Genomic DNA, 16,370 nt, shown 5'->3' on the forward strand with positions numbered 1-16,370 from the left:
AAAGCCTGGCTTGGGACATTGACTGGGTGTTCCCTGGGGCATAGTGGTGCAACACCCAGTCCCGTGCTCACAGCCCATGAGGGCCAGAGACTGCCCACCAGCCTGGGGCAGCTCTGACACCGCTGAGGTTACGTGGGCACGACGGACAGGGCAGTGGCAGGCTGAGCCCCAAAGAGCAGGCAACATCGCAAGGTGCTCTGAAGACTCCTGAACCTCTCCCTCTGCAGTTTGGAAAGTCTCTGGGCTTTTCACTGTGGTGCACGCTGCTGCCCCGAATTCATCTCGTGCCTTCGAGAGATCCCTGCAGTTGCGAGGGCCAGTTGCAGGCAGTGGTGGGTCTGGGGTTGGCTGCTGCATTCATTAGTGCCTCACATTTTCCTGAGCGTCACCTGCAGCGGTCGATAGGAGAAAGGTGAACCCGGGCAGGCTGAGGCCTGGGGGAAAGCCCGCGGCAGCCTCCTGGATTTCAAAGGCCCTGCATCCGCACGGCCCATAGATCGCTATATCAATTTCTTTTAATATACCCGGCCGCCTTCTTCCTGGAGGACCACGCCGGAATGAAGCGGCCATCGACCGCCGGGGTGGCGGTGGGAGGGGACGGAAGGGGGCCTGCATGCCTCCCTCTGCAGTGCAAATCACCATCGACCGCCTGCAGCCTCCCCTCCTTGCCTCTGAGAGGGGCTTCGCACCTCCCGCCCCACCCACCCCCCCGCCATTTCCCCTCCCCGCCGCCCCCGCCCCCCTTTCCCGCCCCGGCGACCTCCGTCTCCACGGCGACGGCGGCCCCTAGCAACGCGCCTCCATAGCAACGGGGAGGGGCGGGGCGGAAGCGTCGGGCGGCTCCTTCCTGCTGACGACAAGATGGCGGCGAGGGCCGTGGAGCTGGAGGGGCTGCAGTGGCGGTTGGAGGAGCTGGAGCGGCGCGTCTTCGGCGGTGACAGGGCCCGGGGGCCGCGCAAGGTGCCGGGGTGGGGGAGCCCGTAGCTACCGGGGGATGGCTCTGGCCGGCCCTCGGGATGCCAGGCCCAGGCCCAGGCCCAGGCCCAGGCCCGACGGGGTCTGACAGGCCCGTCCCCTTCCTCTGTAACCCTTGCAGGTGGCGGACGAGCTGGTGAAGGTGCAGGTGACACTGAGCAATATCGCCGGCAAGAGGGAGAGGATCAAAATCCTGTTTAAGAAAAGTGAGTGGCCTCGAGGACGGGGAGTACCGCGAAGAATCGGGGGGGGGGAGGAGGCTGGGGGAGCTCGAAACCCCCGTGTGGCGTTTCGCCCCTCTAAACAAAATCCCTTCCCCCCCTCTGCCCCCTCCCCGTGTGAGCCTCTTTGATTTGGGGCTGTTGGTTTTGCATATTTGGCAGAGAAGTAAGTAACTGAGTGAGGTCTTTGTGCTCGCGATTTTCCCACTCAACTGTTGGGGGTGGGGAACGGGCTGCTGCAACGCATTATTTGCTTGTTGTCTGCCTGCATCAGCGCAGTGATTTGCTTTGCCTGAAATGCAGCCCTTGAAGGTTGTTGGAGCATGAGCTTCTGAAATGACTTCTTGCACGCTTGGACTACTCAGGCACACTAGATCAGCTTTTCCCTCTGTGTGTGGTGGGAGCAGTAAGGATCACACACAGCCACTGGTGGACAGCTCTGAGGAGCCACCTCCAAACTGGGGGATGTTGGGAGCTGACACTGGGAGCGGTACTTTGTCCTGCAAAGCCGTCTCTTGGCCAAGTTCTGCTGTCTGGTATTGCAGAAGGAGCAGGCTGCATAGGGAAGGTCATTGTGGTCCAAGGCCGCAGTGGCAGTTCAGCGTAAAAATGTAAACCGTGTATTTGTAGATGACTTTAAGGACCAGGATGGAGGGCTATTGGCTGGTTTTGTTTTGAGGGCAAGAAGTAGCCGATTTCACTCACGTTTAATATCGTTGTACAAATAAAAAACAAGTGTTGCAGGTGTCTGTAACAAAGCAGTTATTTGGCTTGAGCTATGTGTCAGTTCTTGGTCACAGTGCTCTGACGTCAGATACTTTCAAATGCTACAGAAATTCATGGATCTGGAAAAAAAGACCCTAAGGGGGCAGTGTTTACAAAGTAACCTGAAGTATGACATGGGGGAAAATGGCATTTGTAAATGCAGTAATGTCTCTTCTACTTTTTGTCTCCCAACCTATTTTTCACTCTAGTTGAAGATGTAATAAAATACCTCGACCCTCAGTACATTGACAGAATGGCTGTTCCAGATGCCATGAAGCTGCAGTTCATCTTGTCAGGTATGGCATGAAATGAGAAGAGACGGGGGAGGTTTTTTAGCACTGCAAAAGTTGTCTTTTACCTAAGCTGGGTTGAGATGGATTTCTTTTCTTTAGTTGTAAAGATCTGGCAAGGCACCCTCTTCAGAGCTATCAGAGATCGTTTGTACAAGGTTGTCTGTCACCCATAGCGCTCCCTTGTGCACGTCCATGCTGCAGTTTTATCGGTTCTGTCTTTTTAGTGTTGATCATTTTAACCCTGAATTAATAAAAGGTTGAAAAGAAAAACTGGAGCTAGAACACCCAACTTCCAATACTCTCTGGGCTGTGACAAAAATGGAAGAGTTTTGGATGTATTTTAAATACCTCCTAGCCTCGTGTTCTACCTCTTTTGCCCCAAATAATTTGGTTCAGCCTTGTGTTGGTATAGTCACCAAGATCCAGGGATGAGCAACACAAAAGTCTAAATAAAGTCATAAACAAGCCCCTTTCTGTATAGCTAGATCAGCTGGAAAAGTTACCTCACCAGTATTTGTGAAAAGCCAAAGTAGCGTCTTGTATTTACTGATGGTGCTTCTTGTCCCTCCCCAACCAGAGGAGCAGTTTATTCCTTCCCGAGCAGCCCTTCTGGAGCAGGTGAAGAACATCCAGCCCATCTTGGACGGTGCCAGTATCCAAGGTATGCATGTTCTTCAGCAAGTTTGAGCTGCACATGCCACCCTGCAAGCTGTTGCCTATCCTGTTTTCTTTTTTTTTTTTCTTGAGCCTCAGACTAGAGGAGAGGACAGCTAAGTGCACAACCCAGTGTGAGTAAAGTAGGTACAAACTTAGTGATATGTCTGCTCCTCCCTCATGTTGCTCTAACGTTCCATGCAAGGTCAAGAGGTGATAAGAGTAGGTCGGGGAGCAGGTTAGAGACAGCAGCTGGGCAGAGAGGATGGTGCCTGGCAGCCCATTCCTGCCAATGAGCTCTTTTATGTCCAGAACATCCCAGTTCCTGGTATAGGCAGAGATGCCTTTTTAATTGCTCGCCATAGCATTAATCCAAGTAGTTTACTCTGATGTAGTTCTTGACTAACCCTCACTGTGGGCATCCCCTAACTCTTGCCATCCAGAAAGAGTTAGCAGATAAACTTGGTATTTAATGTACAGGGTAGCCGCAGGGGGAGGTATCATTTAAAAGGTGTGTTTGTGGTGTGCAGCACTTGCATTCAGTGAGTGGAGTTATGCTGTGATGTGCTGGTGAAATCTAATCCCATGTGCTGTAAAACAAACAAAATGGATTTTTCTTCTGTGCTTTCAGCCATTCCTGACCACGCAGCCAAACTACAGCGACTCTCTCAAATCCACATACAGCAACAGGTAGCGTGAATATTCTTGACGGTCTTGACGAGCAGGGAGGAGGAACCATTTGTCAGTGGCTGTACTGACACCCCTGTATTTGCAATTGCTTGAATTGCTCATTTATAGCAGGTTATTTCAATCCCAGGGTATTCATACCGCAGTCTTAAAGAAGTTTAAGCACTTTGGGGGGGGAAGTAGCCAGGATTTCTGACAATTGAGTCTGAGTTAGAAAAGCACTGTGCCTACCCTGCTCAAAACAAAGGTTTGAGTGACAATAAGTGGCAGTGGGTTTAACCAGCTGGTGTTCTCCCTTTCACTGGGACACTGAGGTAAAGCATCGCACTCTTCCATTGTTGTAGTCTCTGGAAGGCTGTTGATACTGTCACCTTGTCACTTCAGCTTTCCTTCCTCGTTTGAGCACTCCTGGAGCTGGCAGTGAGTAGCCTGGGCAGAGCCTTGTGCCCCCTTTCAGCATTTTGCTGTGAGTTTCCATTCTGGGGCAAAAGCAGAGCATGAATGCTGAGGAGAGGCAGGCAGTTGTGCAGGCCCAGTGTTAAAGAATTTTCAATCATGGGTTTCTCTAGGCTTGCTTTATTAACAGCTCAAGAGTTGGGCCACCGCTGCAGTGAATGGCAACCTTCCAAAAATTTCCCAATCTTATATACCTTTTTACCACCCATTGTCCCAGTCCAAAGTCTCTGTAGTTTTCCAGTCGATCTCTGTGCCCATGTCGTTATCATTCCTCATCTCATCAGTTCTCATGTCCCGGTTCTTCTGAAGTTAGTGGTCGTAGGCAGAAGGTCTTCGGTCACCACAATCACTTACCTGCTTACACATCAAAGATCACCTTTGAATTTCTGAAAATCACTCAGGCTATTCTATTAATTTATCTTGTTCTAAAGTTAATCACTTACTCCCATTTCTTAGGTCTAAGATGTATGATCCTTCTTTTGTTGATTTAGCTTGCCTGGGTTTCAAGCCAGCCATGGAGGGGGAGACACATAGGACAAATAAGCAGCTTATGCATATTGTTTTATAAGCACCTGCATTCTAATGATCATGTCTAAACCAATTTCTAATCATTAGTTATATGTCTAATATGAATAGTCTTAGAAACAAGTAAGGCTTAAGGCCTAGTTCCTTTTACAATTCCGCCTTATGTTTTTCATCGCACTCCTGCGATCCTATTGATAACTCCACATTTGTCTTTCTATTTTCTGTACTGTCCTAGAGTTACAACCTACAAAGCATTGAAACAAAACAATCACACATACTACTATGATTACAAGAAGAAGGACTATTACAATTAGTTTTTTCACCCAAGTAGTCAAATTTGGAAACCAAGATGTTAACCAAGAGAATGTATCAGAAAATCCCCAAGATGTGTCATCTCTTTGAATTTGTTGCATTGTGGCACTAACCTCCCAAATTTTCTGGACATCTGTCATTAATTCTCCGGATTGATCAGTATACATACAGCAACTTGCATTTAGGACAGTACAAACTCTACCTTGTGAAGCCAGAATCATGCCTAAGGCCATTAGGTTTTGAATAGTCATTTTTGAAAGTTCAGTTACCTCTTTTTGGAGAGTGAAAAGTCCATGAGCAGTTGAACTTGCTAATTTTTCAATTTCTCCAGAGACACTGAAGACTGCTTGCTCCAATTCACTTACTCCTAGACCTGGATTCAACCATCTAACAAATGACCAAGTATCCCATGAATCGTCAAGTCTACTTCTACCATTAGCATGGAATTCGAGAAAATTAAAAAGCAAGTAAATAGGGCCTCTCTGTCTGGTCTTTGGATAACTACCCGAAAAAAATGACCTGTCCAGGCTTTTCCTGTAGGCCTGTGATTTGGCCTGAAAGTTGAAAAGAATGATCACTATATATAACAACAGTTCTATTGGTACAGGGCATCTCGGTATCACAATGCAAATTTTGTCCACAAGGTGTCAATCCAGGGTAAAATACAAACTAGTACAAAAAGGAATAATACTTTACAATTGTCCATTATGCTTCAGATTCTGTGCGTGCTTGCAAACGATAGATCCAATTTTGTTCCCCAGATACCTTCATGGCATAAAAAGAAGTTAGTAGAACAGTATAAAGTTGTTCCCATTTGGTTCAAATCTTTTTTCTTTTGAAATTCTTTATATAGACTTTGTCCCCTGGCTGTATATCATGAACTTGGATTTCAGAACTTATTCCCTGATACCAATAGGCATGGTTATGCATTTGGAAAAAAGAATTTTGCAGATACAAAAGGTATTGTGTTACCTGTTCATCTCCATCCAGGACGCTAGTCTTTGCTGGCACATACATACGTGGAACAGCAAGTATTCTCCCAAAAAGGATCTCAGCCGGAGAAACTCCAATTGGTTGCCTTGGAGTATTCCTAATATACCACAAAACTAAATTTAGGGGCTCAGGCCATTTCAAACCAGTCTGTTTACAAACTTTTACTAATTTTTCCTTTAATGTCCTATTCATTCATTCTACCTGACCAGATGATTCGGGATGATGTGGAGTATGAAATTTATTAAAAATCCACAAAGAATTATTAATCTGAATCAGGATAGCAGCTGTGAAATGACTCCATCGATCTGAGTCAATTACTTCAGGAACCCTATACCTTGGAATGATTTCTTTCAATAAGGCTTTTACTACTGGCCTAGAATCATTTTTCCTGGTCAGGAAAGCTTCCACCCATCCTGATAGCTAACAATCACTAACATGTAAGAGTACCCCATTGTTTTTGGCATGTCTGCGTGATCAGTTTGGAGTTTTTGAAAAGGAAAGGTGGCTAGAGGTCTTTTGCCACTGGGAGGTTTAATTCACACTGAGGCATATTGTCTGCAAAGCTTACATCCTTCACAAATTCTTTTTGCTGCTGCATAAATTCCTGAGGCTGCCCAGAGTCTCTGGATTCGGAGCACTAGGCTCTCTGGTCCCCCACGGGTCCTCTCGTGGTGCCACTGTGTTATCGGTAATAATTACCCTTCTGGAAGGAGAGATTTGCTATTCAGAATCCACTGCCCTTCTCACTGGTGGGCTCCCAGCCGAGTCCATTGTTGTTCTTCTTCAGGGAGGTCTTCACACAGGTTATTTAAGTCTGAGAGCTCAAACGTTATTTCATGTTGTAACAGAGACATAACAGACATGTCCTGTCGTGCTGCTGCTCTAGCGGCTTGGTTGGCTAGAGAATTCCCCTTTGCGATCATGTCTTGTCTCTGAGTGTGTGCCTTTATATAGATCACAGATATTTCAGAGGGCAATTGGATTGCTTCTAAGAGGTCTTTGATCTGTTGTCCGTGGGCAACAGGTTTTCCCACCAAAGTCAGAAAACCCCTTTCCTTCTATAAAGCCCCTGTAGCATGACATATACCAAAGGCATGTTTAGAGTCTGTATAAATGTTAACTCTTACTCCAGTTGCATATTTAGCAGCTTCAGTTAGAGCAATTATTTCTGCTCCTTGTGCACCTAAAGGTGCAAAGATCCAGCCAACAGTACATGTGTTTCTGTGGTGACTGTGAAACCAGTACATCTTCAACCTTCTTCATAGTAAGATGAGCCATCTGTGAAGAGGTTCAAATCAGGGTTATCTAAAGATTGATTTCTCAGGTCATCTTCTCAGGTCATTATCTTTTTCTCTGTCAGAGGGTAAAGGCATTAAAGTTGCAGCATTTAAAGTATTGCACCTTTCCAGTTTCAAATTATCAGCCAATAAAAGAATTATGTCATATCTATGCACCCATTGTGAAGACAAAGCTTTCTCCGCATATTGCTTTAACAAAATTTCTACCTTGTGGGGTACACAAACAGTAGATGACCTAAAACAATTGTTCTGGTTTTCTCAACAATTTCAGCTGCAACTGCTATTGCTCTGATACAAAAAGGAGTTCCTTTAGTCACTGAGTCCAACGTAGAAGAAAAATAAGCAAGAGGTCCCTCATGCAGTCCTAAAGTTTGTACTAAGACTCCCTTTGCAACTCCTTTTGCTTCATCACGATATAATTTAAAAGGTTTTGAATATCAGGAAGCCCTAACGCTGGGGCAGATAAGAGTGCAGCCTTTAAAGTACGAAAGGCTTTCTCCCTCTCAGTGCCCCAAGCAATTGGTTCTGTTTCCTCATTTTGAGTTGCTTCGTTCAGAGGTTTAGTTATTTCACTGAATCCCAGGATCCAAGGATGGCAAAATCCTACCTGTCCTAAAAATCCTTTCAACTGTTTTTTCATCACTGGTCTCGGTATTTCTTGAATTGCTTGGACTCTTTGAGGGTCTACTTCCCGTACTCCGGGCTTTAATATAAATCCCAAATATTTTACTTGCTGTTTGCAAAACTGCAATTTAGATGGAGATGCACGGTGTCCCTTTTTAACAAGTTGGATACACAGATACTCAGTATCTCGAATACAATCATTATCAGTTTTACTTCCCAATAAGAAATCATCAACATATTGCACCACAATCAATTTATTTGGAAAAACTAAATCTTGTAAATCATTTTTCAAAATCTGAGAAAAAATCGCTGGTGAACTGGTAAAACCTTGCGGTAGTCTGGTCCAAGTAAGTTGTTTCCCTTGCCAAGTAAAGGCAAAATTGGTTGGCTTTCTTCAGCAATCGGGATACTAAAGAAAGCTCCGGTAAGGTCAAGCACTGTGAAATACTGCGCCCAGACTGGAATCTGGGTTAAAATCAGACTAAGATCCGGCACCACAGGGTGTGGAGCAATTACACGCTCGTTCACTGCTTGTAAATCTTGGAACAAATCTATATTCAGGATCTCCATCCTTACCTGTCCTATGTTTACTCACTGGCAAAATTGGGGTATTATAGGGACTACGGCATTCTTTCAAAATCCCCTTTTCCAAGAAATGCACAATTTGTTTTTCAGTGCTAGGAATGGCTTCATTTATAGTTTGATATTGCCGGATTGAAGGAGGAGGCCCTCCTTTTGTTTTTATCACAACAGGTTCAGCAGATTTCAATAATCCTACTTCACCTCCTGATGTACTCCAAAGTTCTCTGGGAACTCCAGCTAATTCGGTGGTATTTTTGAATCACTATGTTTTTGTTCTTTAAGTTGGATTACTTCAAAACCCATTACAATTAATCGCATGCCTGTAGGTGCCAAAGAGATAAACGTGCCAAATTCCTGCAAGAGGTCTCATCTCAGAAGGGAAACAGGAGAGTGTGGAGAAATTACAAACCTTCCCCAGACTAATCATCCATTCAAGACTACTGGTAGAGGAGTAGACAAATATTTTATCTCTTCCACCCCCCCCCCCCCCGTATTATCACATCTTCATTTGACATCTGGGGGATTTCAAAATTTAACAAAGACAATGTCGCTCCCGTATCTACAAGGAAAGTCACAAGAATACCGTTTACCTTTGCAGAAATCTGACCGTCCTCATCTACCTTGATTCTGACAGGTTCCATTGCTCTTTTAGTTTCCAGAGAAGAGGAGTACCATTCTTTACTGCGAATGAGGTTGTGGGGGTTGGGCAGGTGGAAGTCCTCCTTGGGTTGCAACAGGTCTTGGTGGACACTCTTTGCATATGTCCTAAATTTCCACAATAAAAACACTCTAAAGAGTTAGCATGTTGGGAAAGAGGGGGATCTCTATTTTGCTCCCCTCTTCCTCTAAATCTCCCCAGAGAAAATCCCCAACCTCTCAATTGTGAGTTAAATTTCTGAGTAATTGCTGCAGCTAACAGTCCAATTTCTCTCTCCTTCTCTTTCCGCTCTCACTTTCTTTCAATTTTTAATTTCTCTTCTTCCTGTTTTTGTCTTTCTTCAGCTCTTCCATCAAAAACAAAGGCAGCAATACTTAGAATTTTAGCTAATGTCTCACCTTGCCAGCCTGGCATATGTTTCTTAAAATATTTACTTATGTCTGGAGCAGACTGATCTACAAAAACACTGATAGCTAAAGGCTCCTGTAAATTGTCACAGGTCATGCCCCCATATTTCAATAAAGTTGCCTTCAATTGTCCCCAGTAATGACTCAGATGTTCATCAGGTCTCTGCCTACATTCTAAAACCTGCCTACATTCCAGTTAGTTACTCTCTCACCAGCTTGGCAAACTGCTTCTATTAATTGTTGAATGGCAGCTTGGTGAGCCCTAGTTCCTTCTGTGGTTGCGAGATTCCATTCCGGATTTTGTTCAGGCCATAGGTTTAACCCCTGGCCTCTCTAAGCAATTTCTCTATCCTTTTGAAAAATCTTTTCTTCTTCCTCTGCCTGAAATAATTCTCGCAGCAGAGTCCTCATATCATTCCAATTAGGGGTATAATCAGTGACAATTCCCGATAAAAACTGAGCACATTTTTCAGCATCATCACACAGCTGAGGCATCTTCAACTGCCAAGCTACTAAATCACCTTGTTTCGAAGGTTCATGCCTCATTACTGCAGTTACTGCAGGAACTTCAGCAGGTGCACCCAGACCTGCTCTTGGGTTTGGGATGTAGTCCAAATGCATTGGGTACATGCCAACACCCTTAGAGAAAAGCTCAGACTCCTCAGCCTCGGGGGCTGAGGAAAGTAAACTTTTACTCATTTTCAACAAGGGAGTTTTCCTCCCTTGTTGTGCCCAGTTATACCAAATGTACCAATAATCAATGTCTTGACTTCCGGAGTCTTCCAAAATCATTCTCAAAATCTTCTGCTTATGGGATTTAAATGTTCCCTTAGAAGGCCGCTTGTCCATTGGCCCTCCTCCTCTATTTCTCATCAGGAATGGCCATTCCTCTTGGCACAATATTATCAATTTCCTTTTTTGCAGTGTCTGTGCCAAGGGTATCTTTTTCCAATTTTCTAAAACCTCAGCAAGGGGCATCCCCCTTTCAACGCTGGGTGCTGACCCCATCTTTCTTAATATTTTTTTTTGCAAGTTTAAACACAAGAGTTTCCCAGGATAATTTTATTTGAATTACCCGTGCCCAAGTCTCTCAGGTGAACTCCCCTGATTATTTCTGCCGTCAAGTGAGTGTTGGTAACAGGTTTGTCCAGAGAAATACCCAGTTGCTCTCTTTCTCTCTTGTGTCCTAGGGTTCCATCTGGGTCACGAATTCTGCTAAAGAATTTTCAATCATGGGTTTCTCTAGGCTTGCTTTATTAACAGCTCAAGAGTTGGGCCACCGCTGCAGTGAATGGCAACCTTCCAAAAATTTCCCAATCTTATATACCTTTTTACCACCCATTGTCCCAGTCCAAAGTCTCTGTAGTTTTCCAGTCGATCTCTGTGCCCATGTCGTTATCATTCCTCATCTCATCAGTTCTCATGTCCCGGTTCTTCTGAAGTTAGTGGTCGTAGGCAGAAGGTCTTCGGTCACCACAATCACTTACCTGCTTACACATCAAAGATCACCTTTGAATTTCTGAAAATCACTCAGGCTATTCTATTAATTTATCTTGTTCTAAAGTTAATCACTTACTCCCATTTCTTAGGTCTAAGATGTATGATCCTTCTTTTGTTGATTTAGCTTGCCTGGGTTTCAAGCCAGCCATGGAGGGGGAGACACATAGGACAAATAAGCAGCTTATGCATATTGTTTTATAAGCACCTGCATTCTAATGATCATGTCTAAACCAATTTCTAATCATTAGTTATATGTCTAATATGAATAGTCTTAGAAACAGTAAGGCTTAAGGCGTAGTTGCTTTTACACCCAGGGGCTCTGATGCTTCATCAGCATGGGTGTTCGTAACCTTCCCCTTGACTGCTGAAGCCCTTCTGGCTGCAATGAGTGGCCAGAGCCAGCGTCTGAGCTCTAATCTCAGTACTGGCCTTGGATGATTTTCCCCCCATGCTGTCGTGGACTGGGAGGACAGCTGGCCTTCACCTTATTTATTGCTCACTCACTGTGGCTCCCCTCTCCACAGGAACAGCGTCACGATCTCACCAACACTATCAAGGCACTCCTTAAAGACTACAACAAAACGGTATCCTTTGACCCTTGGCCTGACACAGCTGAACTGCCCACCTGTCTCCTGGGCTGCCTCCCCCCATCGCATATTGTTGGATCCCCAGTCCTGGGTTTAATGGGCAGTGCCCCTTCTGTCATGGTGACACCCATGTCCCTGTCGTACTCCTCTCAGGAGCGGAACTGAGGGCCAAAACTGCCCAGCCTTCCCCTGAGGAGGGAAGGGCAGGGTGCCACCTGCGAGCCAGAGCCCCTGCGCTGGATTGGCTCATAGTGCAGCTCGGCACGATGCAGTGCCACAGCCTGCGTGCTAGTGCAGAGCTCGCGCTGGCCAGAGGTGCACTGGCATCTCTGTCAGGTGACTGCTGGTCCCTGCGACCTGCCTGAGCCAAACAGTGGCTAGTCCTGGCTGTATAGGATCCCAGTGCTGGAACACATCCTAAAACTGCGGTGGGTAGGGGAGCTCTGCTCTTTTCCATAGAAAGACCCTTGAAACGCAGTTCTACGTGATGTTCAGAAGTGCCTTCTGGATGCCCATTGGTGTTTGGTGCTGCGCAGCGGCTCAGTGCCTGCATGGTTTGAGTCCGCACGGGCTTCCTACAGCCTGGTGCCCTGGGCTGCTTCCTCTCCCAAGGAATCGGGGTTGTAACACTGCTGCCGGGGCGCTCTGACCTTGGTTTCTTCCCTGGGTTTTCCACATCTCTTTCCTTATGAGTCACATCCAGATCCTGCTTCTCTCCAAGCACTTTGTCCAGTGGAATGAAATACTGACACAGCTGGAAATGGCCAAGGAGGTGAAGCCTGTGGCAGAGTGATGGCAGAGCTGGGAGTGCAGAGAACCCCGGGGACCCTGCTGGCTGTGGGTCTCTCTGGAGAGGCTGCAGCACAGCTTGCACCCTTGCTGTCTCAGCACCTTCCCACTTGGCCTGAGCATGCTGCGAGCGACATAACAGGTTCTCGGGGAGCACCCTGGCTCTACGGCTGAGCTGTTGGCCCCAAATCGAAGCCACACTACCCCTTCATATGCCACTGTTTGCAAATCTTGCACTTCCCCAAAACACGTTTTGGTTTGTGACCTATTTTAAACTCCCTTCCTGCTCTTGCAGTGGAGTGTAGTAAAGTCCTGCAGTGCTGACTGCGTTGTCTGTGCCTCCCTGGGTCCGAGGACTCCTCCTGGCGCGTGCAGACCGTCCCTCCACGGGCCGGTAAATCCCTTCCAGACCCGCAGCCTTCCCCGGGCCGCGGCACAGCGCTCGGCCCCGCTCCCTTCCTCCGGCTGCCCGGGAGGCTTTGCTGGGCCCCCGGGCCCGGACTGGGAACTCGACCTACCTGCCGGTCGGCTAACGGCGGGTAGTTCGAGGACGCTTCAGCAGCAGCTCAGCCGCGTCCTTGCGTGGGTCGCACAGGGAGACGCCGCCCGTAACCGCCGCGGGGGTGGGGGACGGGGACGGGGACGAGTACGCGGGAGGTTCGCGCTCCTGGGGCGGCTCTGACCCGCCGTTGGCTGACGACGCCCCCGGCCCCGCCCGCCGCGACGCCCCGCCCACCGCAACGCGCCCAGTCGCTGTGACCGGAGGGGCGGGCCCGGGGCGCTGCGCTCCGCCTCCCTCCCGCCCTGGCGCCTGCGCGCGGTTGGCGCTCGCCGCCATTTTATCGGTGAGAGCCGCACTGAGGCGGCTGCAGGTGAGAGCGGCTCCTGCACCCCTAGCCCCTGCCGTCGCGATGTCCGGTCTCCCCATGGGCGCATGGAGCCCACCCCGGCCTCTTCCCGGGATCCTGCAGCGGCGCCTGGCCTCCCCACAGGACTCCGCCGTGGGGCCTATCGCCCGCCCGCGCGCCCTCCCCGCCGCCGCCGCCGCGGCCGCGGCCTGGCCTCCCCTCCCTTCCCTTCAGGCCGCTGCGCAAGCCGCCCGGTTCCCTTCCTCCCCCGGTAGCTGGAGCCTGCCCTGCCCCCGCCCGCGCGTTCCCTTTGGCAGCGCCCGGCCCTTTCCCGAGGCCCTGCGACTCCAGCGTGGCCCGCTGCTCCCATCTCCACAGCGGTGGCCTTGCCGGCTCCCTTCGCCCGCCCCGGCCGCAGCCTCTCGGCAGTGGCTTGAACTTCCTAACCCCCGCGACAGGGAGCTCGACCTTCCCTGCCGCCCGCTGGCAGCCCCCCTCCCTAGTAGCAGCCCTGTCAACCTCGTTCGCAGGCCTGACGCTGCTCTTGCCCGGCGGAGCAGGGTGCGTGCCGGGCACCGATGGCGGGCTGCTGCTGCCCTGGGGGGCGAGGGTCTCGTGGAGGTCGTGTGCTTCCTGGGTACCGAGAGGGAGGCGTTGACCTGCCCCGTCTCCTCGGGGCTGAGGGACAGGGTGCCGGCTGTGGGTGAGACAGGGCTCACGGGCCTAGAGACAGCAAAGCCTCAATGCCGTGGGCTTGGGCACTTCGGGGTTTCTTTGGTGGGGAGAGGAGTGCCTTACGCAGATTAGGCAGGCCTAGGTCAGGATGCTGGTAGAGGGACCCTGCCTTGGCAGGGAGGGGAGCTATGGGACTGGACCTTTCTGTCCTTCCTTTTCCTTTGGAGAAAGCTGCTTTGGTTCATTGTGTGCCTTTCTGTTGTCCAGATGCTGTTTCTCCACCTATTTCCCGCCTGCAACCCCTAGCTTGCAGACTCCCCTGTGACTTGCACTGTTGCATCAAGTAGCCAGTTCCTGGCCTTTCACATAGGCTGGCTGGTCACGGGGCTCAGAGCCCCATGACCCGGTTTCTGTAAAACAAGTGAGCTGCTGCAGGTGTGCTGTGCCTGGGTTCATCATGTGTGTTCTGGTGCAGCTCATGGGGTGCAGCTGTGGTCAGTATCTGCCTGGCTTCTGTTCCCGATAACCTCAGCTCACCTGTTTGTCCTCAGCTTTTCTCTGGGGTACTGCCTGTATTTTTTATTTCGTCCTGCCATAACACCAGCCCTGCTCCTTCCACCGCCTGCCTGTCAGGGCCCAGACTGCCCTTCGGCAGTGTTCGTGCTGTAGGTACGTGCTGACTCCTCAGCATGAGTAGGGCATTCTTGCTGATTTTTTGGGTATGCCTTTTCAGGATTTCCAACTCTGATAGCACAGCGTGCCCTTTGGAGGAGAGGCTGTAGCTCATCACGGTGAGAGTTTCTTGGTGCAGCAATTATAGTGGGAGTTTTTTAATGGATCTGTTTTCCTTTTCAGCACTATAGAATGGAGAACTATAAGAAGACCAGAATCGTGGAGAAACCATGTCCTCTTCCTTTCACCAACCTGCCCCCTGATATTATTGAAATGAAAGTGAAGGACGGCAGCAAAATCAGAAATCTGATGGGCTATGCCATTAGGAAGATGGAGCAGGAATCAGTGAGACAGATCCTTTTCACTGGCTCAGGCAAGGCTGTCAGCAAGACCATTACCTGCGTGGAAATCATGAAACGAAGGCTCAAAGAGCTGCACCAGATCACCAAAGTGCTCTTCAAACAGATCGAAGAGCTCTGGGAACCCATTGTGCCTGAGGCAGGCCTTGATGCCTTGACAGTGAAGAGAAACATTCCTGCCATATGTGTCCTCCTCAGCAAAGATGCCCTCAATCCTCAGGAGCCGGGGTACCAGGCTCCAGGCTGTTTTGACACCTTCTGGCTCAAGACACTTCAAACAGAGTCCCAGGGCCAAACGAAGAAAAAGGGTGGCGGCAGAGGAGCTGGCAGCATGGGAAAGCACCCTTGGTCCACTGGAGGAGGGCCGGGGGAGTCCTGCGCCAAGTCCTGAGACACTGGCACCACGTTTGGGTGTAGTTTGGGGGATTCACGGAAACAAGCCAGCTGCTGTAGCTGGAAAGCTGCTGCTGAACTTGCGGAGGAAGTTGTTGGGGGAGGACAGGAGAAGTTAACTGTTTAAAAATGGATGTGATTGTAGCTATCTGAAACTGTGTTTTGACAAGTTCCCTCGTCAAAGGCTGCCAGGCTGTAGTCCTTAGCCCGTGGTTCAGGGAAGACAGGAGGCGTCTCTGCTTGAGCAAGGACCATTGATGTCTTGTCAGTGAGTGCCAGTGAGCAGCTGCTCACTGAGTGGGGTTTCAGCTGCTTGGGGTGGTGCAGCAGCCCGTGCAGCAGGTGTGCGTGCCAGGTCCTTGCTTTTTTGGCAGGGGAAGGTGGCTCTTGCTGCGGTACGAAGGAGAGATGGGACTTGACATGGATTTCCCCGGCTGCCACCTGCGTTGCTGGAGCTCATGCGAGTGCACAGCGGGGCACAGGGCTGGGTCAGCCACTTCTGTGCTTCAGAGTCCATCTGCTAAGCCTATCGGGCGGTTTGAATGTGGGACTACAGGATACAACTCCGTCTGCAATTGTGTGCACGTAGTGCCCTTTCTGTCCCCCTTTCATCTCGGTGATGCTGACAGTTACACCTCTCTCTGCCAAAGTGGCAGTAGTCGAATCATTACGTAACCAGTCTGAAATCCTGTAGGTGCATGAGTGCCCTGGGGTGGTGGTAATGTTAAGCTCCAAAGGACCCTGTTCTTTCCCTTTTCTTCTCTTTTATAATGCACAGAGATGGGTTTAAAATAAAGTTTCTTCTTCATGTAACATGAAATTTGTCATGTCTTCCTCATCCCACTGGAGGTCACTCTGTAAGCGTTGGCAGTGGGGCTGCAGCTGCCGGCTGAAGCTCTGCTCTTTCAGCTTTCCTTGAGGAAGAGAGGACCTGCTGCTCCATGTTTGTTTCTCTCATGACCCTGATGTGAGGGGGCGAGGTTTTCTTCCTGCCTTTGCTGTTCCCCTTTAATATCCAAGAAAGATCAAGGTTGGGGTTTTTTCCTGGGAAGCTTTTTGCTTTTGTTGTTGTTGTTGTTGTTGTTTTAAACTGACTA

General features: G+C 49.0%; 2 protein-coding genes across 2 annotated transcripts; both read left to right on the top strand.

The window, feature by feature from the left end:
* Window positions 1-836: 836 nt before the first annotated feature.
* DCTN3 (dynactin subunit 3) lies at window positions 837-12,650 on the top strand. The gene is made up of 7 exons (XM_049795712.1): window positions 837-960; window positions 1,097-1,181; window positions 2,171-2,257; window positions 2,832-2,915; window positions 3,540-3,598; window positions 11,475-11,534; window positions 12,241-12,650. The coding sequence occupies exons 1-7, from the start codon at window positions 862-864 to the stop codon at window positions 12,328-12,330; spliced, it is 564 nt and encodes a 187-aa protein (XP_049651669.1). The 5' UTR covers window positions 837-861; the 3' UTR covers window positions 12,331-12,650.
* A 472-nt stretch (window positions 12,651-13,122) lies between these two features.
* RPP25L (ribonuclease P/MRP subunit p25 like) lies at window positions 13,123-16,068 on the top strand. The gene is made up of 2 exons (XM_049796037.1): window positions 13,123-13,198; window positions 14,705-16,068. Exon 2 carries the CDS (start codon window positions 14,714-14,716, stop codon window positions 15,269-15,271), a length of 558 nt encoding a protein of 185 aa, XP_049651994.1. The 5' UTR covers window positions 13,123-13,198; window positions 14,705-14,713; the 3' UTR covers window positions 15,272-16,068.
* The last annotated feature ends 302 nt before the right edge of the window (window positions 16,069-16,370 follow it).

Source organism: Accipiter gentilis, chromosome Z (genome assembly GCF_929443795.1).
Source record: "Accipiter gentilis chromosome Z, bAccGen1.1, whole genome shotgun sequence".
Lineage (NCBI taxonomy): Eukaryota > Metazoa > Chordata > Aves > Accipitriformes > Accipitridae > Astur > Astur gentilis.

Coding starts and splice junctions, on each gene's coding strand:
- DCTN3 (XM_049795712.1), top strand. CDS start 862: ATGGCGGCGAGGGCCGTGGAGCTGGAGGGGCTGCAGTGGCGGTTGGAG. Junction 961..1,096: donor GGGCCCGGGGGCCGCGCAAG/GTGCCGGGGTGG, acceptor TAACCCTTGCAG/GTGGCGGACGAGCTGGTGAA. Junction 3,599..11,474: donor AAATCCACATACAGCAACAG/GTAGCGTGAATA, acceptor CCCTCTCCACAG/GAACAGCGTCACGATCTCAC.
- RPP25L (XM_049796037.1), top strand. CDS start 14,714: ATGGAGAACTATAAGAAGACCAGAATCGTGGAGAAACCATGTCCTCTT.